Source organism: Dermacentor variabilis, chromosome 2 (assembly GCF_050947875.1).
Source record: "Dermacentor variabilis isolate Ectoservices chromosome 2, ASM5094787v1, whole genome shotgun sequence".
In the NCBI taxonomy this organism is placed as follows: domain Eukaryota; kingdom Metazoa; phylum Arthropoda; class Arachnida; order Ixodida; family Ixodidae; genus Dermacentor; species Dermacentor variabilis.
This window is the reverse complement of record NC_134569.1, coordinates 118,878,594-118,904,351: the sequence shown is the minus strand read 5'-3', so window position 1 is coordinate 118,904,351 and position 25,758 is coordinate 118,878,594. Positions and strand designations below refer to the sequence as shown.

The window sequence follows — 25,758 nt, the reverse complement described above, 5'->3', positions numbered from 1 at the left end:
CTCCTCTTGCGGCTCTTCAACGCAGACTCTCCCATCGACGAGATGTCAAACACTTTTCCACACGGTCTGCATCTAGCACGATGCGAACTTGCGGTGTCCGGCGCAATCCAGTCTTTGTGCTCATCATGGCTAGGCCACGATCGCTGGAAATTGCACTTCCCGGGCATTGCGCACACGCACAATTACGTCCACGTCCAGCGCGTGCTGCAATACACGTGCTCTGAATAAGTCAATGGGAGGCGATTAACAAGCGGTATGAGGACAGCAACTATAAAAAGTGCGTGACCGCAGCGAAAAAACAAAAACAAAACAAAACATGAAGAACGAACGCCAAAAACGGACTGGATTTTCTTGGCTTGGATCGGAAGGCAACCCTCGCTTTCAATGTGGCCAGTTGATCAACGGGCAATCGCTGAACAGCGCCAATGACTATCATCACGGAATTCAAGGGTTTTTCAGGCACCACTAAATATTTCAAGGTTTTCAAGGCCTTGGAAATCACATTTTCAAATTCAAGGGTTTTCAAGGACTCGTGCGAACCCTGCTAGATGCTCGTGCTGTGGCCGAAGATTCGTTGAATGCCAAGTGGTGCAAGGAGTAATCTTGGGCTAACTCTATGATGAATGCCAGAAATGATTGCCAAATGTACAGTGTGGTGCACTGTCTGTTATGTAAGAACTACTGGCAGATGTAGTTTGCAGGAATGGTACTGAGGACTTGTGATTTGGAGCAATTCTTGGAGTAGCGAAATTTTCATTTTGGGGCACCTTGGAGCAGCTAATTTTGCATCTCCGAATACTTCGGAGCAATAAATTTTACATTTTGGAGAAATTAGAGCAGCCAATTTTTCATTTCAGAGCACTTCGGAGGAGCAAGTTGCATTTTACACGTTTTTAGCTACCTTAAAATTTATTATGCAGCACTTAGGTTGAGCTAAATAAAACACTTCCAGCCAAAGCAGACCTCACGGAGAAAATGTTCTCGAGTAGGAGTAGTAGCACTCCATTTTATTTCGCCCCAATACTGTTGAAAATGGGGAAATCCAGTCATACAGTTGATGGTTGTGGATTAACCTTGTCAGCCATTTTCTCAACACAAATAAGTAAGCCGAAGATACTGACTCAAAGAACAAATATATTTAAAGAATACTGTACTTTCAAGGTACAGGCATGGCCACTGCTAGTGGGAACACTGGAACCCGTGACAGTGCTCCGCGGCGTGGCACCACCGCCGCTTCGTGAAGTCTTGGCAGACGACTCACCGGGATTTTCACCAATCAATTAGATTGCGGCTGCGTCGCAAGACCTTATGAGGCGCCGGGGTGGCGCGCTCCCATGTTCCCGCTAGCAGTGGCCGTGCCTGTACACACTATGTGGTCGTCAACATCCAGAGATCTTGCCCCAAGCTATTAGATTTATGATCCCAATAAGATATTGCACCCAGTATCGCTTAGCCATCACATAAAGTTCACATGTAGAACTTCTGCCACAAAGTTCTAATGTTGCTACAGCTTTTGGTTCATGTACCTGAGGCTAGTAATGCTCTCAGCCAGAAGCACTTGGCCAAGTTCCATCTCCTCGACGGAAGTAGTGTTACGTCACTTAGCTAGCCTCTCTTGGAAGTGTAAATGAGCTGTGGTTCAGGGGAATGATTATCTTCCATGGTTGCCAGACCGTTTAGAAGGCTGGAAGCTACCGATCGCCTACAATGTGAAGAAGGCCTATTTCTCCTTTATATTTTTTATGATTAGGATCGTCACACGATGCTCCCTCCTAGCTTTTGCTTCCTCTGCGGTGTCTACGGAGCTGTTGGCAACATTGAAAAAAAGCTGGGCAACACTGTTGATCGCCCATTACAAGAAAATGGCCGTTAGCATCATCATCATCAACAGTTCTGTGCAGTGCAGAAAAACCAGGTCATGCCAGCCACCTGAGCGCTAGAATGGGCTGCGCATTATTTTGAGACTGGAGGAAGGCTTTTACATCATCCACTGTCAATACAGTAAACCCAGTCAACTCGAAGCTGTAAAAAACTGGAAGAAATTTCAGATAAGTGGAGTTTCGAGATAAATGAAGTCGTGAAAATAGAAGCCCCACTGGACATACATGTACAACGTAGAGCCTTTCCAAAGTGCTGCTGGTAATAATCTCGGTAACTTTTGCATGCATTGGCAATGGACACGTCGGCATCTATGGGCAACGGCATTACTAGCACTGTGCCAAGACAGCGTGCTTGGGACAGAATAAAGGTGATTGATCATAAAGCAATATTTGAAGCCAATCGTCCAAGCATAACCACCTCCAGAGATCAAAAAAAGATGACACAGCTACTTTCTGCACTGTAATGAATTCCAGCCAATTTCGCTTTGAAAACTGAAACTGAAATGTGAAAAAACGAAAATGCCATGCATTTATCAGACAGGCATGAGTGATGCAGCATTTACATTTCCCTATAGCACAAGGTTGAACATGGCATCCTTATCAAGCCCCAATCTTGCTGAAACACTGTGAGATTGCATGCTGGCTTCTTTTGGGCAAGCTACATGGGCTGATTGTGCCTGCTCGAAAGTGCCAATCATCTTACTCAAGGTCCTTATTATTAAGCTCTGACCACATTTATGCATCAGTGACAGCGTCCTAAATAAGTGAGAGAAAAAAAAAAAACCTTTTGAGTCTCAGCTCACCTCTTCTGTGTGAGGCCACAACAAAGTGGCATAGAGCAGATGAGTAAGTATGCGAGTGGTGAGAGATGGAAAGGGGAAAATATCAGCATAAAGTGTGGCACGGCGGGGCTAGTGACCTACCGCGGGGTGAAAAGGGAGTGTAAGCAATGCTGCTGACACTGCCGTATACCTTTTTCCCTGGTATTTTCGAAGTCAAGCTCTTAAGGTATCTAGAATCTGGTGCAAAAACTTTCAAGATAAGCTTTAAAAAACACAGTTGTCCTCACGGCCGTACAAAAAATTTGATTTAGGGTAACCAATATTTCGAGATGCCAGAGTTCGAGTTAATGAGGGTTTACTGTTATTTCGTGACCATTGTCTAGCGCTACCAGCTACAAAGAAATTAGGATTTCAGGCGGCATGAGGAGGATCAACAAAAACACACAGTACAAAGCTGGTCAGGCTGTGCCGGTTTTATCACAGTGGTGGTAGAGTTGCCGGCAGTAGAGGCCATCAAATTCTGAGACTTGTTTTGGCTCAGTTTGGTGCAATTGTGGTCTACTTCTTTTTATTTGGTACAATTAGCCCAGGAGTGGAGTCGTTTTCAGTGGAAGTGGCCCACCCCTGTTTCCAAGAAGGCATTCCAAAATGCACTGTAACAACGACAGCAGATTTATAACAATCTTGAAAAGGCCGTAGGGATTCCCCTATTTCAATCGAAGTTCGCTGCCTATTTATCAGAAAGAAACCAATTAAAGATCCCCAAAACTATTTCACATATTCAAAAATTCGGAAGATGACACTTCATCTTAAGGTCAGTTTAGAGTAAATAAATAAGGACAAGAGAGTTCAATTTACAAGAATAAATCCAGCTCACTTTTTGTTGGGAGTTTCTGCAAAACACTTCAGCGATGAAGTTTCCACAACTGTCTCACAGAAGCAGACTACTGGGTCAGCAACCTTGATATCTGCAAGTTAAATGTGAGAAGAAAAAGGCCAATTTGTCATGACAGTCACGAAGAACAAATGAGAAAATGTGAACAACATGAAAATAAAGTGCTTTTGCTAACCTGCACATCGAAAAGAAAGAACAAGAACGAATGAAAAAATAAACAGCTTCTTTATCTAGAGCAACCGAAAGATTCAATATGATACTACCACTGTATCTCAACGAATGCTTGCTCCACTAGTAAGAATGAAGTTTTCGGTTCATGACTTAGCCACAAAACCCAATTGATCAGAACAAAAAGTTCTTATGTGCTAAAGCACCATGTAAAAATTACACTAAAAATTTTGTTGCAGTGTTTGTTGCACCCTTAGAAACAATGAGACGATTTAATAAATCAAGACAGACTGCCGTCACATATACATGCTATTTAAATAAGCAAAAGAAGAAAAAAACACAATCCATGCATGAGCTGCTACCCAATATTAACATGAAAAAAGCTCTGTAGAGAACCAAAATATCCTACCAATTTCTGAATACATCTTCCTCAAGTCGTGCATCACACAGTCGAGATACAGTTCTCCTGTCCCGAAGATGACATGTTCGCCAGATTCTTCCACCTGCAATCGGCACGTTCAAGTTTAAAAACAAAATCTAATTAATTAGAATAAACAAGAAACCTTAGTTAATGAAGTTTGAGCACAACTGGAACAAGCATATTGTCACTCGCTTCTGTTTCTTTGCTTTCAAGAAGCACCGCATGAACACTGAACAATAATAACCAAAGTGATTCATACTACAATTACTTCTGGTTAAGCCACAACCTCACAAATCTATGTTACCTAATGCCCTTAGTTCCATTAAATATAAGAGAAAGAAATCCAAGTGTTTCATTAAATTTGGAAGTGTGTGCAAGTTGAAGGGGAAGAGAAATATGAAGAGAAGCTGGCTTGGTAAGAAAGAGAAGGTACAAAATCAGGAAGCAGGTGCTGACATAGCCTGGAAATATGTGCACGAGCTTTTTATAACGTCATAGATTTTGAGAGCACCTGCTGTGCACCTAATTTAGCTTTTATCAATAACGAATTCATTACCTCACCTGAGCCTGCAAGCACTCAGCCTGGCAAGTTTCAGAAACTTTGGTGTGAAAACTTTCGAAAACATGTAACAGAGTCTATGACATCAGAGATTCCTTCAGCACCACGGCTTTGCCATACAATTTAGAAAGCCAATGCAAGTTTGACCTTCATTCTCTATGCTATAATAACAATTGTTCTGCCAAATTTGAAAAATTGGATAATTCAGACTCATCCTTAGGTCACGGCAGGTGTTTGCATTATTTAATGGAATGAAACTCGTGTTAATTCAGATGTATTTGGCCACACATCGGTTAATTCAGACAACTCTTGCAGAGCGGCAAGCGTGGAGCACCACAAATGTGCAACGCTAAAGGGCAAAAGCAGCACTAATGTCTAAATGAAACAAAGCAGCAAAGTCCGCATCACCATAGTCATCAGCGGAAATCATAAGAGGGACGCTTCGTGCCTATCTGTGTAATACTGTATTTACTCGCATAATGATCCCACTTTTTCGTCAAAAAATATTGACACAAATTCAAGGGTGCGATCATTACACAGGTTAAATTTCCCGTAAAAAGAAAAATTTTTTTTTTCATCCCGCATTTGCTGCGGGATGACAACAGGTCAACAAACAGTCAGTTGCCACTTTATGTAGTGCGGGACACCAAAACAAAAATGGCGGTCGGTGGAGCAAGCCAAACGCGCAGAACACAATTCTTTTTCTTCTCGTGAGTACATTACGTGCATTGAAACAGTTTCTTCCATATCAGTAATAAATAATATTATTAATACCGGCAAGTTTGCGGCAATAACGTAGCCATGTCCACTTTGCGGGGACAGAAACAGATGGGCGCGCTTAGCTGCCAGTGACATAGAAACACACAGTGGGCATGCTGTGGAAACAGCGGCATTTGTCTTCACTACTATCCTAACACGGCACATTTCCGCTAAGGGTGGGCGAATATCTTAGCTGTGTTACAAGCGTCGGCGTATGAATAGGGTACACTTCTAACGTATCAGTGTAAAACGTGGCTATTATCGTTGGCACTCGCGATTTGTTGCGTGCCCATGAGTGCAGACGAGAAGAATCGAAAGGGGCCTTTTTTGTTGTTGTTGTTGACCACAACCATTATAAAGCCCACAAATAATAAAGCTAAGGCAAGTTTGGTGGTAGCTTTTCTTTTCTTTTTTTGTCATGGAAGTGTGGAAAGTGATGAAAGGAATGAAATGAGGCATTTTCATAAGAATTTTGGTGCATGCAGACCACTTGGTTTGTCTTGAAGAGTCGTTCGTTTAGTATTCGACAGATGGTAAGCCCGATCATTATTAGCTAGACTTGGCACACCGCGTATCGCTTCGGCAAGTTCGGGGTGCGATCATTACACGGGAAATATAAAAAAATCAAATTTTGACGACAAAATTCAGGGGTGCGATCATTACGCGAGTGCGATCATTATGCGAGTAAATATGGTATATTGCTTAGTGAGGAGGTAAAATGAGGTTTGTACGTATCAAGTCTAAAGCAAATTCGTTAAAAATGCTGTAGATGTGTTTTGGAGGAAGTGAAAATACAGTCGAACGAACTTATAACAACATTCAAGTGCCACGAAAATTCCATTGTTATGACCGGGTTGCCTGAAAAAATCAAAATAAGGGGATAGCAGAACTGACGTGAGAAAACTATAATGGCGGGGAGGCTAGTGCCCCTCCCCGCCACCTTCCTCCTCACGGCTGCTGATGTGTTCCCTCATTTAACTGCTTCCTGGTCGCTCCGATTGCGTGTAACAAGGTGCGGCTGTCGGCGTTAAAGAATGGCACTGCCAGAACTGCAAGAACTGAGGACTGCAAAGAGGTGTCACGGGTGGCAAGTGATATGCGAGCACCGCAAAGGCATCGCTTTGGTGGCCCCAAAAGGGGCCTTTTAAGAATTGCGAGAAGGCTGCGGCAGCAGCCTGTCAGCTTAAGAAATCCAAAATAAACGCTGAGGAGAGATCGCCACAAGCATCTCACCACATACTTCTCACTGGCTTGCACGAGAAAAGTCTATGTCCGTTAGCCTTGCATGCTTTATGCAAAGCTTGTCGACATCCTCCTCCAAGGCATCCAAGTGCTCCACATAGTGCAGCAGAAGGTTCCTTGCGAAAACAAAGCCCCAGAGGAGCTGAATCATCTGCCGAGCCTCCTGTGAGGACAATGTTGAGGCAGCCTGCCCTGCGCCATTGCTGCCGCCGTTGCTATTTGATGCAAGCACATTCGCGACGATCGTCTCATCGGTCAGAAGCACTTAGTTTCCGAATCTACAGTTGTGCGCTTTCTTTTTACCGGCAACGTTGTGCATTGCTGATGGTCGGTGGGAGGATCAGCCATCTTCCGTTTTGTCGGTGAGTCAAGCGAGGGTGAGAAACCACCTGGCCAGGAACGACCTCGACGCAACCAACAAAGACGAACAATTAAGCTGTTTGCTGAACTGTGCTAAATGAGCAGCCAGCGAGCAACATGCAAGCAATCTGCTTGAGGCGCAGCTGGCGCGGTCTATTCGTGTTCGGAGAGGTGAATGGGCGATGAGAGAGAGCCGCGCCGAGATGGCTGGAAAATGAGCGCGCGGCGGCTGTTGGAGCAGCGGCCCATCGTGCAGTGGCTCGAATTTCTCGTTTTCTTTTCAAGGATTTCTCATTTCACTGCATTTCGGCTTGGAGACCCAGCAGCCGCACTTCATCGTTATAACCTATAATGCGGCAACGGGGCATTGTAGTAAGTGTGTTATTTCACCATGGAAAACATACAAAAGTCGACGGTGCAGCAGGTTCTCACTGTTATAATCGATATAGAGTCGAACCTCGTTATATTGAACACAGTGATCGCTAAATAGTTCGATATATAAAATCACGTAAAAAATGCATCAGAAACTTCTGCAAATCAATCGATGAACCAAGGGCGCAATAGGGGATCGTTGTTCGGAGCATGTGTTTGGTTGCGCCGCACGCAATTGGCCTAGGCCGTGCCAACTTCGGCAGCCGGGAGCGCGCGGTCGAGTGCGCCGTATGCAATTAGTGTAGGCCATGCCTATTTCGTCAGCCATGCGAAGTCGGCGCGGTCTATGCCAATCGCACCCCAATCGTGGCGCAGTAAGTACTCCCATAAAGCTTCACGCAAAGTCTTCTTATTCGCCTGAAAGTGCTGCAACAGTGTAGCCTGCTTCTTATTGGCAGCCGGTGCTTAAACACGAAGCCCTCAACATAGCCTTAAAAGATACACAAGCGATAAGACTGCAGCAGCATAGAAGGGCCAAAAACGCTACACCCTCAGTTGAAGTCGGAAGCGGGGCAACATCAGCGCTTGCGAGATCAACCTCGGCAGCCCCTTCGTTTGGCCGATATTTCTGCTGCGATCTCCACGTCCGTCAATCGAAGCATTTTGAAACACTGTCAATAACAAAGTGTGAAGTGGCAGCTGCCAAGGTGCGTGTGAGTGAGCCCAGTGAGGCCGCACTGTTGCACGTTTTTGCAGATGCAAATCGCCATTCCTCGTGAGGCATGGCAGGTGCAGAGTATGGCACCAAGGAGGAGTCAGTACAGCAAATGCAACACGTGGTTGCCATTGTCGAACTAGCCAAGCCACCACGTGTGTATGCCATTACGTTCAAATGGCACCCTCGGCGCCATCAATGTGTGCAGCTATAGTCCACAGCAGTCGACTGCGCCACCACTATCTTTGAGAGTATTGCGGGAAAGCTCACCTTCTGTCAACAGAGCGCACGTGGTCTAGTGTGGCGGAGTTCAATATCTCCATTTTACGTCAGATCCCGTTCGAAGTAAAAAATTAAATATACATGCGATTTTCCAGGTAATACAGAAAGTGTTCAATACATGTATATGCAATAATGGTTTCCTTTAGGGCACCTTTAACCCCTTACCAGCCAACACATCTGGGAGAATACAAAATGTGCCAATGTGGGCTCAAAGATTTATGTCTCTAAGCAATGAATTTTGTCTCCACAGCTTCCTTTATGGGCTGGCCCAAGCTAGACATGTATGGACTTGCGCTACCATCTGTTGCATTCAATGGTAACTATGAAGCTATTCAAAGTGCTCAATTGATCAAAAGTACTGAAACCAGCTCCAAAATAAACTTGACAAGGCAGACTCACCAAAAGCCTAAAAAGTAGCTTTGGGCAGAAACGAACTGAGCTTGCCTAAGGTCTTTAAATGGTTAAACTAAAACCAACGTAACGATGCTTGTGCTAAGTCCCAAGAGGAGAGAAGAAAGGTTTAAAGTGCCACAATGCTCACTTGCCTTGGTGTTCACAAGGGGATATGATTTGTTGACTTTCCGTAAGCCGTCCAGCATTTTCGGCAGCTCGGATGGGTTCACAGGCTCCACAGCAATTTTTATGACAGAATGCGTGCAGAAGCGTAAGGGATGAAAGATGAAAAGCTCCTCTTGAATGCCAATGTCTACTATGGTTGAGGTCTTCACCACTGGTTGGTCGATGCCTTCCATGAGCACCCAGTTGCCAGCTGGAACCCTGTTCACTTCAACCTTGTACCTAGAACAAACACAGGAAGGATGCACATATAGTAACAGAAAGCACACACATTCAGTGTCTGTCAAGCTGCGAACGTAGCATACTTTGTCAATTTAAACCCACCCAACATCTCAGAACAATGATGTCTAAGCAGAATGAGGCTTCTGTGCAGTTTGAATGCATTACCATTAGAAGTGTCAAAGTGGAAGAAAGTGTATGTATGCTAAGAGTGTGTTAAGCGTGTCAAGCTGGTTTGAGGTGTCTGAAGCCAGTCATGCAGTAGAGGTAGAGAGGGGATGGGAGACCTTAGAAGAGCGTGGGCGATCCAGCAGCCAGTCATAGCTGGGAAGGAGGAAGGGAGAAGGCAGCTGCAAATGGGAGCTCAAGAGAAGGAAAGGGGGGTGGCACTGAAGCATCGTCGCCTCAGTCTGCTCTGAACCACTGTCAGTTGCACTTTACTCCTCGAAGACGTAGGGCTTGTTTCAAGCGAGCTAAAATTATCTACAAAGCTAAAGAGGTGCGATGTGATGCCTAATGCATTTCTCTCACATTTACCGCTATATTGTCACTTACCTTTTGTTCTTTTAGGTCCACTAATGCAGTATCCTATTCCAATGCTATTATTCCTTTTATTGCTTAGTAAGTGGTTAAAGTGACCGGCCATTAATGGTGGATGGGAGGAAAGTAATAGAAGTGAGCGAGAGGAATGCTTGCGTTATACCAGCCCCAAGCTCGTAACCCTGGCAGCACACCAAGAGATCATTTCCCATTATCCATGCCTTTTTTTATAGGGGTGTGTGAATACGGAATAGTAGATTTCGAATCGAATGTTGCATAGAATTATGGAAAAAGAAAGCCAAATATTGAATTGAATATCCACAAATGTTTGGCAAGAAACTATGGTGCTGCAAGTACTTGAGAGTCTCCTAGCACTGCAGAACAATGTTGCAACCTATCGGTAACTTAGGTACATAGAAATCAAAGTGTACAGTACGATCGAACTTTATTAACACCAAGTTAGTATGCCAGTATTTATTACAGCTCAATCCTAGAATATGAAGGTCTAGAAAACATTTTTTTTTCAATAGAATTGTTAAATGCAAAGCCCAGGCTCGGTGATTGGTGGGACTAGGTTGAAAGTATTTGGTCACACTGAGACACAAGACGTCAACACTAGAACTGCTCGATGAATGTTGACATTACTCAGTGTAGAAACTGGCAATGCCGGCAAAGATATTGTGCAAAATCATATGTTAATGAAGCGTGCATGTGTTAACTGGGAGGCAAAAAATGAGTGCTACTGCTACTTTGGACATTGATGTGGGCCTCCATTGCCCAGAGAGGTGTAGAAGACTGGTGCACCTGGATCAGCACAAGAGCTAATGAGAGCAGAGGCAACTTCAGAGGGCATCCTTCAATGCTTCGCATTGAAAGGCATCACCTCACGAATCTTTTCCAATAAGCACTTTAATCCAATCTGTATGGGCAGAGTTTAAAAAAGCAAACAATCTTGCCCCATTTTTGTATCACTTCCTACCTTTTGTTGTTTCAGGTAAAAAAGTGTGTGCGTGTGTGTGTGTGCGTGTGTGTGCGTGCGTGTGCATGCGTGCATATATACAGTTGATTCCGGATATATCCAACTCGAAGGGGATCGCGAAATAGTTCGACATATCGATAATTCGAAATATAAAATATGCATCTCAAAAGCTTCTCTAACAACTCCATACATCTCAAGGCAGTTTCCAGATGTCGTGACTAACGGGAACTTACCGATCTGTGCCTCCAAGGCGCGTAAAAAAACAAAAACACAGCGCGATGACCCAGAGCACTTTACCTCGGAAGAAAAAAATCTGTGACCTCTGCTTGCTTTTTCTTCTGCACCATTAAGTTCATTAAGCTGTCCTCAAGCTTGTTGACAGTGTCTAAATGAGAAAAGCCAGCTCCTTCCATTGTGCCACAACAGTGGCGAATGACACTGAAAGCTGGCGCAAGTTCAGCTGCAGTGCATGGTGCTTGGTCCTCTTCATCGGAACCTTCACCGCTGCTCGAGTCTGCGTCCTCGTCACCCATGATGTCAGCCACAATCTCCGCATCAGCGTGATCCGCTACAGCTTGCACGCTGTCATCAGCGCTGACGAAATCGCGTGTTGTAACGCGAGTTCGGCATCCCACGCCTGTAGCCACTCAACGAAAAAAATCGCGTGTCATCCAAGCTTTCTTATTGGACGCGTATCGAACCGGGTGACCTTTCACATTCTTAAAGCAGTGTGGTGACCTGCTCCTTCTGATAACAAACGGCCGTAGTTTGCATGACCCATCCATATTTGCAGCAAGCAAAATCGATACACGCACTTTGCTGTTCTTTCCACCATGGCATGCAGTGCCCTTCAGATGCAGAGTCTTGTTTGGCAGCATTTGCCAAAACAGTGCTGTCTCATCTGCGTTGAATATTTGTGACGGCGGAAAGCTGTCGGAAATATTTGGCCACTCTTCGGACAACCACTTTTTTATGTGAATTGTGCTAGTCGCCTCGCTTTCGCCCGAAAGGGTCTTTCTGACGATGCTGTAGCGACTCTTAAATCGCTGCTGCCAACCAGTGCCACCAGTGAAGCTTTCTTCTCCGAAGGCCACAGTAAACCATTAGGTCTTCTCCATGAGCATTGGGCCATCAACAGGTATGTTCTTGGCACATGTCTCCAAAAACGAGGTGTACAATGCCTTCTCGACCTTGTCAAAGGTTGGGACGCGCACACGACACACTCCAGGGCAACTGCCTTCAGCTTAACATCGGCTTTGTTCTTGAGGATCGTACTCAGGGTGTTGCGAGGAATTTCAAGTGCCGCGGTAACCGGTGACTTTTTCTCGCCAGCCTCCACCTGTCAAATGATGTCCGCCTTTGCCCGAAAAATCCAAATTATTGCGTTTTCGTGAGGTGAAACGCACTTGCGGGGGTGGGATGCGATGGGAGAAGCGCCCTTGCAGGGATGGGGTATGATGGGAGAAGCGCACTTGCCGGGGCGCAGCTCAGCATAGAATTTGATACATCGATATGCTGGTGCATGGGAATTCTGTATAAGCAAACAATAGCGCTATACTTTTGCATGGGATTCCCAAGGGGATTTTTCAACTGTTCAATATAGGCAATAATTCGATATATCTGGGTTCTATATATTCGGGATCTACTGTATATATTATATATTGTCACGTAGTAGTGACAGCAAAGAAGGTAGCAATACCTTGAATGACGAAACTGACTTTTATTGGGCGAACTTGCGCCCTCAAAAGCAGGCTACACTCAAAGAACGATAATGGCGAACACAGTCAGCGATCGGCGAAAATCTGATCAGCGTGTCAAGCGCATCGGCTTTTATACGTCAATCGTCAAATATGCAGAGTCATCGCTGGGACCCACGTGTCTTCCACAAAGTTCTACACCATTCGCGTCGTGCGATTAAATCAGATTACACAAGGTTTGGTGACAACAGACAGCGGATAGAACCATCGATAACTTTTGAGAAACTTCCAATACATGCAGGCGCGTCCTGCGCTGCTCCACAACATTTGTAAGGTGGTGAAATGTGGGCACCCCATAAAGATAAAGTGGTACACGTGTCAATATTGCACTTGAAGAAGCTTCGTGTGACCTCGAACAATTGAGCACTAAACTGGTGGCTTTTGTGAAAGTTTTAACAATATATAGATTACAACAATGAGAAGCAGCTGCACCGTCGACTTTTGTGTGTTTTCCATGGTGAAATGACCTGTTTACTACAATGACCCGACCACGCATTATCGATTATAACGATGAAGTCTGGCTGTTGGGTGTCTGAGCCAAAAGGTAGCAAAATGCGAAATCCTTGAAAAGAAAAAAAAAGGAAACGAGAAATTCGAGCCACTGCACGATGGGCCGCTGCTCCAACAGCCGCTGTGCGCTCATTTTCCAGCCATCTCCGCGCGGCTCTCTCCCGCCCTTCCACCCCTCCGAACACAAATGGGCTGCGCCCATAGCGCTACGCCGCCCCACACTCAGAAACACAAACGGACCGCGCCAACTGTGCCGCAAGCAGATCGCTCGCATGTTGCTCGTTGGCTCCTCATTCAGTGCAGTTCTGCAAAGAGCTTAATCCCTCGCATTCATTTTTGTTGGTTGTGTCGAAGTCGTTCCTGGCCAAATGGTTTCTCAACTTCGCTTGACTCGCCGCTGAAACGGAAGATGGCTGATCCGCCCGCTGATCATCGGCAATGCACGCCGTTGCCATTGAAAAGAAAATGCACGGCTATAGATTTGGAAACTAAGTGCTTTTAACCGATGAGACGATCGTCGTGAGCGTGCTTGCATCGGCTAGCGACGGCGACGACAGTAGCGATGACACAGTAGGGCAGGCTGCCTCAACATTGTCCTCACAGGAGGCCCGGCCTGATTCAGTCCCTCTGGGGCTTCTTTTTAATGAGGAACCTTCCGTTGCACTACATGGAGCGCTTTGATGCCTTGGAGAAGGATGTCGGCAAGCTTCGCGTAACGCATTCATGGCTGATGGACAGAGGCTTTTCTCGTGCGAGCCAGTGAGAAATACGTGGCGAGATGCCACGTATTTGCCACGTATGCACTGCCTGTCGAAAAAACCGAAGAGACGGCGCATCACCTTGATAAGGGTACGAAGGAGCACCAACAGCAGGTTTCACGGCTTCGCAGCTTTTCATTCCTCTTAATTCTACGTCACACTTATTTTCTGTCTCTCAAGGCAGACTGATCACATTAATAACAAAAGCCCCTTGATAAAGTGGCCGAAATGCCGCTTTGACCACGCATGAAATGCGAAAAGCAATGTAACAGGGATAGAATGCTTCAAAATCTTGGCTTTGCTCGCACTGCATCGAAATAGTGCGCACAGAGCTATATTTCATGCCAGAAACTTCCTTTGCACCAAAGCCAAATTAAAATGACCATTTTATTTTTGATGAAAGTGTATACATACTGTAAAAACAGGTTCATGTAAAAAAATAAAAGTGAAATAAACAGACCGGGAAGCGACCAATGTGTAGAGAAAAGGCACAACCGATGCGCTCAAGAAAGTAAATATACCACCCATAAATGAGCTGAATCGGCAATCAGAATGTCTGCAAAAAAAAAAAAAAAAAAAAAAAAAAAAAACAGATTTCAGTGTGGCCTTATTAACTATGAATTCATAAGCTCCGTTGAACACCAGCTGCTGCCGAGAAGACATGTTCGAATAGATCTCCTTTTGCAGTTACACAGTACTGAGTCCGCTTTATCCCATATTCAGTGGCTTTCTTGATGACTGACGCCAGAATTCTATGGCAGACATCCGTTATCCTTGCCTTGAACTAAGCTGACTTCCGTCTCGATCATGTAAGCACAATATTTCACATAACCTCAAAGAAAGAAATCGAGTGGCGAGAGGTCAGGTGGCCTAGCTGGCCAATTCACACGCCTGTGCCTTCTAATCTAATGCTCATGGAAAATCGCATCCAGCCAGTTTCGTGCTCGGCTGCTGCTTTGTGCGGGTGCCCCATCTTGCTGATACCACAGAAGTGGAACATGTGACAGCAGGACTTCGCTGAGAAACTTATCCACCATTTATTCAAGGATTTCCTTCACATGACGCTGTCTAATTAATGTGTGATTGAAGAAAATGGGACCGATTATAGCACCGGCGTAAATTCCGAACTGCACATTGAGCGACCACTGGTACTACTGGTGTTGAATGCACTTTAGCCAGTGTGGATTGGAGTCACTCCAATAGTGTGGATTGTGCAAATTTGCCCAGGCGTTTCTTCGAAAATTGGCTGCATCTGTGCACATGATGCTGCTCAAAAAGTCCGGTGACTCATTGGCTTTTGTGAGGGACCAATCTGAGAAATCTAGCCGATTCTACGGGTCCCTATTTTTTAAGAATCGGTGCTGGTTAAGGTGGTACGAGTGAAAGGCCGTTGTTTACAATTCTCCAAACTGATGCCTTGGAAATTGGTGTATGGCTGTCTGTAATTTGTAAATACCTGTGAATAAATCTTGTGGAACTTCCCACTGATGTGTTAGCTCAGTGCACATGTGCCACTGCAGGTAAGTCCTCCATTCAATTAGCTTCTTTTAATTCAAAAACATTTTTGGGCCCCTTCGAGTTCAAATTATCGAGATTTAACGGTATTAGAATTCGGGCCGCACATATAAACATTGCCTCCATAGAAAATGTGCGACATTGGACAGTAGAAAAATTTTTCGTCAACAGGAATTGTGATGGTAGCACCACTGCATATTTTAAAAATAATCAATGTGAAATCTTTTAAATCTAAGTAAAAGTGAACAGTAAAAGCTTTTCCTAGGATATCTTAGCCCTTTTTAGAAGCCCTAGCTGTGACGTTTAAAGAAATCTAGCCAGTAGCCAGCATGTTTCCATGACTGTCATAGTAAGGGTGAAAAATGTTGAGGTTTTAAGAGAGTTGTAGGGGAGTGCAGGCAGCCTTTTCGAGCAAAACTACAGGCTCGATGATAAAATGTGGCAACGGTATCTACAACAGCATGCGTGTACCTTGATTCATGGACCCAGAGTCTGCCGACAGCCAACACACGGGAGTCCTCTTCATCTGTGGAGGTATAATTCTCACCAAGGATGCGTACATCTTGATTGGCATTAAGCGTGCCACTCATTACACGCCCAAACACATGAAAACTCGTGGCATCCTGAGTTGAGTATTGCTTCGTGGTGTGCACAATCAGTGGGCCCTGTTGACAGAAGACAAAAATGTTCTCATTATGCTTACAGTTGTCATAGCACGTGGGCTTGCAGGAAGATTAAAGAACATAGAGCCCATGAAACAGTAGCAATTTCCCACAGTATCTGACTCCGAATCAAGGAGTACCTTCAGTTCGCAAGCTGAGTAAGTTGGAAAATATTCATGGTCATAGAGCAAGAAGACAGACAGGAAACCTAGACAAATGAGCATCATGGGTACACTTCATGGTCATCCATGGGGCCCATGTAGGTGTGGCGTCTCTCAATCTCAGGCTAGACACCCATAGTGCAAGGAACTTCAGTGTTCTTACGGCTTCCATCTTTGAAAGCACTTCTTTTAGCAACTGTACTATGATGTGCAAAGCCTGCTTGATTGCTTTGTGCTCAGAGAAAGGCAGTCGGTTTTTAGAAATAGTGATTTGGTTCAAATTGTCCAATGTTCAAACAGCTGCCTCTTGCTATGTGTTACCAGGTAGCATGGTATGTCAGTGACTTAAAATGTAGTAAGCAGTGACCTATTGTCACATATTAATAGCTATTAATTCTCTCTATGAGAATTGAGGATATTACAATATTTTTAAGGGGGTACACTGCTACTGAAATAATGTTCATCATCTTTTCATCAATATTTATGAAACTTTCCAGTATTATTAAGATTTTTGTGCTGATTTCAAATATGTAATTAGTTTTGTTGTAAGTCAATTAGTTTCTAGAATAATTAACATTTCACTTCCGTTGTTTATTGTTTAAGGCCACAATGGAAAATAAATGGCACAATAAAAAATTATTTGTAAGGCATGTTTAGATAGCATAAAGACTAAGGAATGAAAGATAGCAAGCACATTTTTTATCTGACCCTTAAATAGATATTTTACAGCCCATTGAATACAAGCCCACAAAATATGGCAACCATGCGGCACAAGTTGTAGCAAAATAATCAATTTTTAAAGTGAAAAAAAAAAAGTGCTTGCTATACTGCATAGTGTTACGTTAGGCTCCATTCTGCAAAAAAAAAAAAAAAAAAGCTAGTTCTATCTGTTCTTGGTGTTCAGATATCGAGGCCTGGATATTACATGGAGCCCAAAATTTGTGTTTTGAGAAAAGTACAAAAAACAAACAGTATTAAATATGAGGGGACATGGCAACCAGAACAACCATTTTCGATAGGTACTTGCTATAGACACATGAAACTTTCAGGACACATTCAATCTTGTTGGCTGCTTATAAATATCCAATTAGATTTTTTCTGAGGCCAATAACAAAAAGTACTGTATTTTAGCGATTCTAAGCCCCCCCTCTATTTTCGCGAAAGAGTTAGGAAAAAAGTTTGCATGCGAATCTAAGCACCCCCCTATTTGTTAGGAAGAGCGTGTAGCCAAGGCCACCAAACGCGCTTGCTCACTCTGGAGCCGCTATTTTGTAGCAATGCCTTATGCCTTATTCTATGCTATTCTTATCGTCCACCACACACGGCCGCCTGATCGCGTTGATAATGTGGGCAGACCGTCGCTCTGACCAGTGGCCAAGCGCGAAAAGCCTGAAAAAGCATAGAATAGGAAAAGGCATCGCTACAAAATACCGGCCTGGAATCATTGCTGGGCGGACCTGCAGGCACATGGTCGATGCTTTTGTTGGACGCGTTTCGCAGCCAGCTGACCCCGGAGGTAAATACAAAGCTTCGGAACATCAATAGCGACGTGGTTGGGATTCTGGGTGGCATGACGCCAGTGCTGCAACCCTTCGACATTTCAGTCAACAAGGCCTTCAAAGTCAATCTCCGGCAGGAGTACGAAGAGTGGGTGCGAAACCCTGACCGGAAGATGCCGACGGGAAAGCTGCAGAAAGCGTCCCCATCAACCATCGCAAAGTGGATTTCGGACGCGTGGAAGAGGGTCCTAGTGGACGTTGTGGTCAAATCATTTAAGAAGTGCTCGATCACAAACAAGTTCGACGGATCGGAAGACGACCTGCTGTGGGATACTGACAGCAGCGGTTCAAGCGGTGCGACGAACTCGAGTGGCAGTGATAGTGACTGAGCAGCCTAAACAAGCGGTGGGTTTACTGTCTGCACTGATTTTCTTTTTTGAATGTTTGCAAATTAAAATGTTGTTTCTCGCACCCATCTCCTCGTGATGTCGCAGCGAAAAGAGGGAGGGTGGGGTCATTCTAGATTTTTTTGTGTCTAAGCACCCCCCCTCACTTTGGGCATCGCGATCGTGAAAAAAAGGGGGTGCTTAGAATCGAGTACTAAATACGGTAGTTACAATTCTTCTTGTGTTAAAAACTTGGGACATGAGTTGCAAAAAAATGTACTACAACAACGTAGCTAAAATGAAGCAGGTATATCCCTGGATGTTCACATACTGCAAGTTAGCACTTGGATGTTTGTATCTATACTTTAGCCAAAGTTACGAAATTCTAAAGTTGCAGCTTTACAAATGTGGGTTCTTGTTGGTGATTTTATACAGGATTTCAAAATATTTCAGTGTCCTAAGATTATATATTATAGCTTTTGTATACTCTCTGACTCGCCTGCATTCAGGGAAGAAAAGCATGACGAGAACTGAAGGAGTAGAACGGACACAGTGCTGATCCCAAAATTTGAGACTAAAAAAGTTATACTAGAGAAAAAAAAAAAAAAACTAATGAAACTGGGAAAATATAAACTTCAAGCTTCAAAACCGAGAAATAATAAATACAATATAATTAAAAATGCAAAATTCTTCCACTGATGCAGACATTAGGCTCACGAGAGGCTCGTAACAGAATCTGGAATGCAACAACCCGAACCCACATACGCGCGAGGGGCACGGGAATAGGCATTGGCACATTGGCTGCGGCCTCCAAAGTAAACCTACACGTGGGGATAAAGGGCAATGGTTAGCTTCGCTGCTATGTTATTGCCGATGCAGTATGAGGTAGTGCGACGCAGCGACTAATCTCTGGCGCGATCTTGTCAGCTTGGCTGAACCTTGGGATAACCGCCTCCTCTAAGGGAAGGTCGATTTGCCGCTTAAGTTTGCAATATGATGAACAAAGAAACAGCATATCAGCGGTTTTCAGAGCAACCCACTGCCACGCCTAGCAGACGAACTCGTCTGCTAGGTTTAGTCGCCATAGCAACAGCCAGTCAGAAGACACCTCTCAGCGCGCAGCACACTGAGCCAATAGGAGGGCAGCGTGCATCCCGTCAGACCGGCCCATCGTCGGCGAGGATGCGGGGAACTGAAAAGTGGAACTTTGAGCTTTCGAACGATATCAAGATGGCGGCGCTCACCAGCGGGAAAGATGACATATAGCTCCGTGAACTCCAGTGTTCTGCACGATTTTGGGGTCGTTTCACGGTGTCCGCGCTGACAAAATAACTTCTTTAGGGCACCTAGGGTGCATTTTGGGGTAAATTGTTTTTGAAATGGCGTAGATTAGGCATTACAGATGCCGAAACAAGAAGTTCCCAATTATTGATTTTTTTTTCGATTTTCGATTCTTAAGACTCATGTCCCCCTTAAGTACAAAGATCAGGCAGCAATAGGTACATCACCTTTTCTTCCTCAGTTAGGCAATTGCATCAAGTGTGGCCTCGCATGGCTCTGGTGTCAAATGAAAGGGCTCCCCCTTGTGACCTGTGCTGCTTAAGGGCTATGTAGCCTGCCTCGTGTAGAATCACTGGCACCATGAGAGCATACAAATGAGCAAGCAGTGCTCTTCTCACATTCTAGGTGTTTGGCACGCCATTGGTGCTATAGATGACCAACTGCACAGCTCCGAGTAATCTTTGAACTTTTGACAAGAATGGTACTTCACTGCAACAATTAACCCTCCAATGACGAGACAAAAATACCTGAAGGAAATGTTTACAATAGAGCCTCATTGATACAATCCCGTTACATACAATTTCTCGGCGACAACGTTCGTGATTGAAAAAAAAAAAATCCAATTGAGTTGCACTTATTTTTTACTGGTTCATACGTTCCAGGAAAACACAACATTTGGCACCATCGTTCAATATATTGGTAAAGTTGCTGGAGGTATTGGAGTTGCTGTGCCGGTAATGTGGACGGGCCCTTACACGTTGAGTGTAACACTAGCCGGCCGACTCCGAAAGGGACCAGGATATGCGGAGTTCGTGTTGTCCGCCTCTCTCCTCTTGTGTCCGTGACTGAACGCAATTGCACCTTAATTTGCATTATGAATCCTAACCAACTAGCTCAGCTTCCTGTCATCCTAAAAATCCTTTCTCTATGCTGCAGGCTTCTAGAACACTGTAACCGAGCTAACCCTGGCCCCTGGCTAACCGAGACATGCACAGTGCTGTCGCAGAGAGCAGTTGATGTAGCGTCTGCCAGTTGCATAGTTTGGCAGCTCGGAGCGGTCTCTCATTCGCTTGGCCTTTCTCAGTGTAAAGGCCCGTCCACGTTATCGGCACGGAAACTTGCCGCACGCCGTTTGCCATTCGCAGGCCCCCTGCAACAGCGGTTTTGCTCGCGAACGGCGAGATTTCCTTGCTGTAGAGAGGATGGGCCCGGGACCCATTTGTGCAGCAGCCGTACGGTGAAGCGGCAAATCAGAGACCGAGGAGTGGTCACTCTGGCACCGACGACAGCCTCACCGCCTCTGATCGTTCGGCACCGCCGATATCGTTGCTAGGCCTTTTCCGGTTCACTTCGCAGCTAGAGCTTACAGCGCTTCAGAATGAATCACCGACTCTCACAAGCCGCAATATTTTCTTACCGTTGTTGTCGCTCTTCGCAATATTTATAATAATCGCAACATGCACTTCGAATCGCCAGTTGTTTACCTCTACTGGCAGAGCACACGTATGCGCGAGCAGACGACGCAGCATAGTTTTACGTCACTATTTTTTTGACCCACTTGACCAAGCCGTGTTGCGTTTCCTCTCCTATGACGTCATAGCATCACCCGGAGCCCATAAACTGAAACCGAAATCGCTCGGTATAATACATAATGCTATTATTAAATTATTTATCAGGTATATGTGAATCCTGTGGTGTGTATCGTGCTTCCTGAAGCAGTACGCAACGCTTGAATTGAAGAACGCCTGAACGAAAATTTTGATGTCTCCACCCCTTTAAGCCCAAAACGCTGCACTCAAAACTGAAATTCGGCAAGAACAAAAAAATTCTTTTTGGTTTGATGCCCGTAGGCAACAGTCGCCCATAAAAGGTTAATATAAGCACAATGCACAACTGCTTTCGACAAAGGCTCACCTCAGGGTCACACTTAAGCATGGCCTCCCCAAGCTCGGATTCCAGAGGGCCCGTATAGATGCATTCAATCTTCTCTCGAGTGACGTGAGCAGGTGACGGCACATGATTGACACACATGTCAACAAAGCCTGTTGAAAATGGAGGCAAAGAGATAAAGTTTTTTGCCATAAATTGCCAACTCTCCCAAGCTTCCACTCTTGTATGCTAGACCAAGCCCGAGAGCAAGAGCAGCTTGTGTGTGTGTGTGGACAATATAAACATCTATACAAACCACCGATTCTGAAAATTTTGCACTGCACAGGGCACGCCACACAAGAACAGGACCAACAGAGCCCTCTTTTGCTGCGTGTGTTTGTCCTTTGCACTCCGAAATTTTCAGAATATGTGATAGCTCACTATAATCCATGTGCAAATGAAATGGCAAGAAAAATTAAAACACACAGCAGTGCCGTGTGGTGCCCTCGCATTTACAAAATTCATTGGTGCACGCTTCACGTGAACTCAGCATGAATTTTAAATGGTAGACTATGCAAGTAAACTCCCACAATGAATTTTTTTTTTCCCACTTTCTACCAGTTCTCACTATAATGTAAACACTCTTCAAAGCTTCTGTGCCTGGATTTTAATGCAACCAATAAAAGCAGTGAGAGAGCATTTATCACACGGGAGTGTAATATCATGAAGCTGTCTATGACTGTTCTGCCATAGATGGCCTTCAAAAACAAACAGACCCTTTTCGTGGCGATTCCGTGGGCGACACCATGCATGATCACATGGTGGTGCGTCCACGGCTTGCCTCAGCTGCCTTCATTGCCTCTGTTTACAATGGATGTGCATGATGGCAATGGGGCTCCGCAAACCTGTTTTGGCATATATCGTGGACGGTGATCGAGTAGACGACACGAAACTTTGGCCACAGCTTCAGAGAACATGTAAGTGCTCTTGGATCTCAATGTGCCTTGTCCAAATGCCACAAACAGCGTACAGGGTGCTTGTCCTAGAAGCGGGACCAAATGTTTATTCCCCAAGCTGTCCAAATTTCCCACTTGTGAACTAAATCAGGAGTGTATTTTGCTCTTTGTTCTTTATTTGGCTAACACTATAATGCTTTGAAGGAGTGGACTGTCATAATTCTGACTCAGTAGAGTTTCTCGGTGCAGTCATTATCTAATCATTTACTTTCTGCCTACTTGCTCACAGTTGTGCTCAGTTGTGATAGATTTGTTCTTGCGGCATACAAGGCTTGAGACACAGATTTTCTGTATGTTGTTATCGCTTGTAGCAAGCAATTATTATCGCTAGTCACTTGCTTACTCTGCGACCGTCGCATTCAAACATTTGTGTTATTAGTGCAGTCACTGTCAAGTATGCTTCGGTGCATTGATTCAAGCCTGCGGACATTCACTTATTCTTGAAGCATTAGCGATAGAGTTAGCGTAAGTTTGCATGCAAGTTGGAGTGGATATGTGTAGATAACATGCAAGAAACTTATTATGCTATGCAGTGGCGCTATTCCTTTTGTCACTATGCAACGAACGGTATGCTCACTCTTTCTGACATTCCGGAGTTAAAGGTTTTTCTATGGAGGCTAGCGATACAATGCTAGTGGATCAGTGAATGTTTTTATCCTCGAGAAAAGCCAAGCATCACAAAGAGCTGGCAACACGGACATTCTTTAAGTAGCAGTTTTCTGCGGCCTTTGTCACACAAATTCATTTTATTTCTTAATATACCAGTCACTATTCTTGCAGCAAATTACTGCACTTCTCCCCTCTACCATTCCACATTTATCAGCGTGAATGCAACACAGTGTGTTAATGAACATCCAATTGCATTTGCAGCAGCTGATTGCACAGTAGCAGAGCAGGAGTGGTAATGGTTTTGTATTCATGCACTTTTGCTTAAGGCAACGTGTGGTACGCTGGCAAAAATGCCATGTCATTCCTCTAAAGCAAACTGCTCCGCGAAAAGGGTCTGTAGAACTATAGTGCTCAAGTTCTATAGCATGACACAACCCAGAGTGTTTGTAACTGCTTGTAGAGCAAGGATGGAGTGCAAATACAGGGAGTCAACCAACCAGCAAATTCCCCAACGAAACGGGAGCATATGAGACGCAGCAGAGGTCTGACGTTCAGCTTCATCTCCGTCTTGGACAGCTTGACTCCCAACTCATCAAGGAGCTTGGGCAGACACTCATCCACATCGCCAACCACCTACAAGCAGTGTACCACAGCAATTATGACAAGGCACGGTATCCAATAGTTTTTCACAACTGCTTCATAACACAGTGGCAGACACTATAGCTTCGGCACTCCAATTTTTTGTGAGAAGCAGACATGATCGAAATATTTAGCCACTAAATTTTGTAGCATTTCTGACCTGAGGTGTCAAGTTCCCTCTATCTATACACTATGTATGCTTCCAAGCTTGGCAATTTTTTTTTTTTAATTTCATAAATTTGCAAAACATGCTCTTACCTGGGCAAAAAGCTTGTACAAAGGCTCCAGAATGAACTCCACAAAGCTCCTCTGCGCTGAGCTGTGAGGGGGCTTCCTTGTAAACTTCCGTCTGCAGTTTGATATAGAAACCAGCAAAATTTATGGCTTATGTAAATGTTTCAGTCAACACATGAAAGAGCATTAGGACAGAAGTTTCATGCCAACACATTTAATACAGCAACACAACCGAGAATTTTCGTTATTTGTGATACACCCTTACGTTTTGTTGCTGAAGTAGATGTCTCCCCAGAGCCGCCTTGCAAATTCTGTAACATTTACTCCACCAAAGGTTTGTGAGTACATGCAGGCAAATGAACGCAGTGTGAAACAGAGGCTGTAGAGAGAGCTGGCAAAGCAAACATTGCCCAAAAGTGGTGACACCTGCTGCTGTTCAGGGTCCTCAGAGTATAGCCTGGAAAGAAAATTCATGAAAATGCTCAAGAATCTTAGGCTTAGGGGCACATTCAAAAGCACAAGGTCATTAAAATTATAGCCGCCCACTACAGTGACGCTCAAAGGCCGATGTTTAGCGTATGGGTGTATATGTGACATTCATCACGTAATCAAGCACTCAAATTTTTCTTTCTTTTCTTTTTAATTTTTTTTTACCCAAAACACATCGATAGGTCGTAGCCCCTCTCTCCAGTGAAGAGTCTTGAGGCTTCTATAGTAAGTATACAAGTGAGGACTGTAGCTACAATAAATGTAATTAAATAAATAAGTAGTTCCTTGCAACAACCAATTCACCTTTCTCTCAACTCATCAAAGTCTGAAGCACATTTTGAAGCGAGAGATCGACTGATTCAAAACAGTTTTCAATTCTCATTCATAAGATTAGCACTAGCTTCTGGCAATGTTGTAAGCTAATTATTTCGCAGATGCTCTGTCTATGTTGCGAGTTTGACTGACCTTGAGTAAAGTTCCTGGCTTTGCCACTGAACACTTAATTTAATCGCACAATGCATGCTAGGTAAAGATAGGTTCAAATGAATGCAACAGCAGCGATATAGTGGTGTGACTCACGTGATCAAAGAATTGATTTCGTCAATGACGTTCCTCAGCTTGTAATAAGCATCTTGGGGCGGCAATTTTAGCTCAAGCATGAGCCTGTCAATCTTGTTGATGCAAATGCAGATGGCCAACTTCTCTTGCACAGCATGCTTGAGCAGCTGTTCTGTGTTTAGACAGACCTGAATGAAGAAGGCATAATCTTAAGATTGTTTCTCTTATTCTAGGCCAGCTCACGCCTACTAGCTCACTCAAGCCAAAACAGAGCAGAAGGCAGACGCTCGTGAGAGACCATCATGCACTAGGTTCCAGCAAGGTCGCAATCTCAAGTCATGTTGTCACCCCTTATCACACCGGTCAACTCGTCTCTGACGATGCCCTCGAGATACTGGCTATGACGAGAGGACACATCACCATGGTATGCGATAGCATGATTGCCCCTTCAAAGTAATACAAAAACTCCTGTGTTCCCACAAAGCATTTTTTCTTAAATATAGAATTACTAGGCACACTTGTTAAAAGGAGGGGGCAAGTGTGTTGTTACATCGTCGGTGTTGTGACAATGTCACAGCATGGTACTTAAGCAAATTAACTTAATACGTTGGAGCAAATCTCTCTTTGAACAGAGGCACGAATACCATGCCCTCTGTTACACCTACTAGTTATTTTAACAGCAGCTCCAAGTGCCGCCTTCTTACGACGCTGATGCGTAATGCAAAAGACTTCTCTTTACACCAACAATACAGAGTATTTAGGACCAGTTAACAAAGCATAAGACAGCCCTACAAACCTTACTTTTCTTGTGCATGCTTGAAACAAGCCCTGCTAATTGAATAAACAGAAAGATCATGTTATCGATTGCCTGGCATTCAAAGTGACACCACTCGGGAATAAAAATGATATACATATGCTGACAGCCTTAAACTTCTAATGACCCACTCTCTTTTCTTTCTTTTTTTTTTGTCAGTAGAAAAAAAACAATTGGATTGCATTTAACAATGCTTTTAAATGCGTGGTGAGAGTATCCAAAATTAATTGCACACCATTTCTGGCCCAGGGC

At 44.4% G+C, this 25,758-nt stretch overlaps 1 protein-coding gene across 1 annotated transcript in view; it reads right to left on the bottom strand.

Annotated features, from left to right (window-relative positions):
- LOC142572611 (116 kDa U5 small nuclear ribonucleoprotein component) overlaps positions 1-25,758 on the bottom strand; it is a 53,959-nt gene that overhangs the window by 20,714 nt on the left and 7,487 nt on the right. Inside the window, exons 10-18 of the mRNA XM_075681834.1 lie at positions 24,714-24,880; positions 23,911-24,102; positions 23,670-23,760; positions 23,270-23,405; positions 21,193-21,320; positions 15,761-15,954; positions 8,981-9,233; positions 4,135-4,228; positions 3,540-3,630 (exon numbers count right to left, since the gene is read on the bottom strand). Of these exons, the coding sequence (XP_075537949.1) occupies positions 3,540-3,630; positions 4,135-4,228; positions 8,981-9,233; positions 15,761-15,954; positions 21,193-21,320; positions 23,270-23,405; positions 23,670-23,760; positions 23,911-24,102; positions 24,714-24,880 (1,346 nt within the window). The remainder of the gene's footprint in view (positions 1-3,539; positions 3,631-4,134; positions 4,229-8,980; positions 9,234-15,760; positions 15,955-21,192; positions 21,321-23,269; positions 23,406-23,669; positions 23,761-23,910; positions 24,103-24,713; positions 24,881-25,758) is intronic.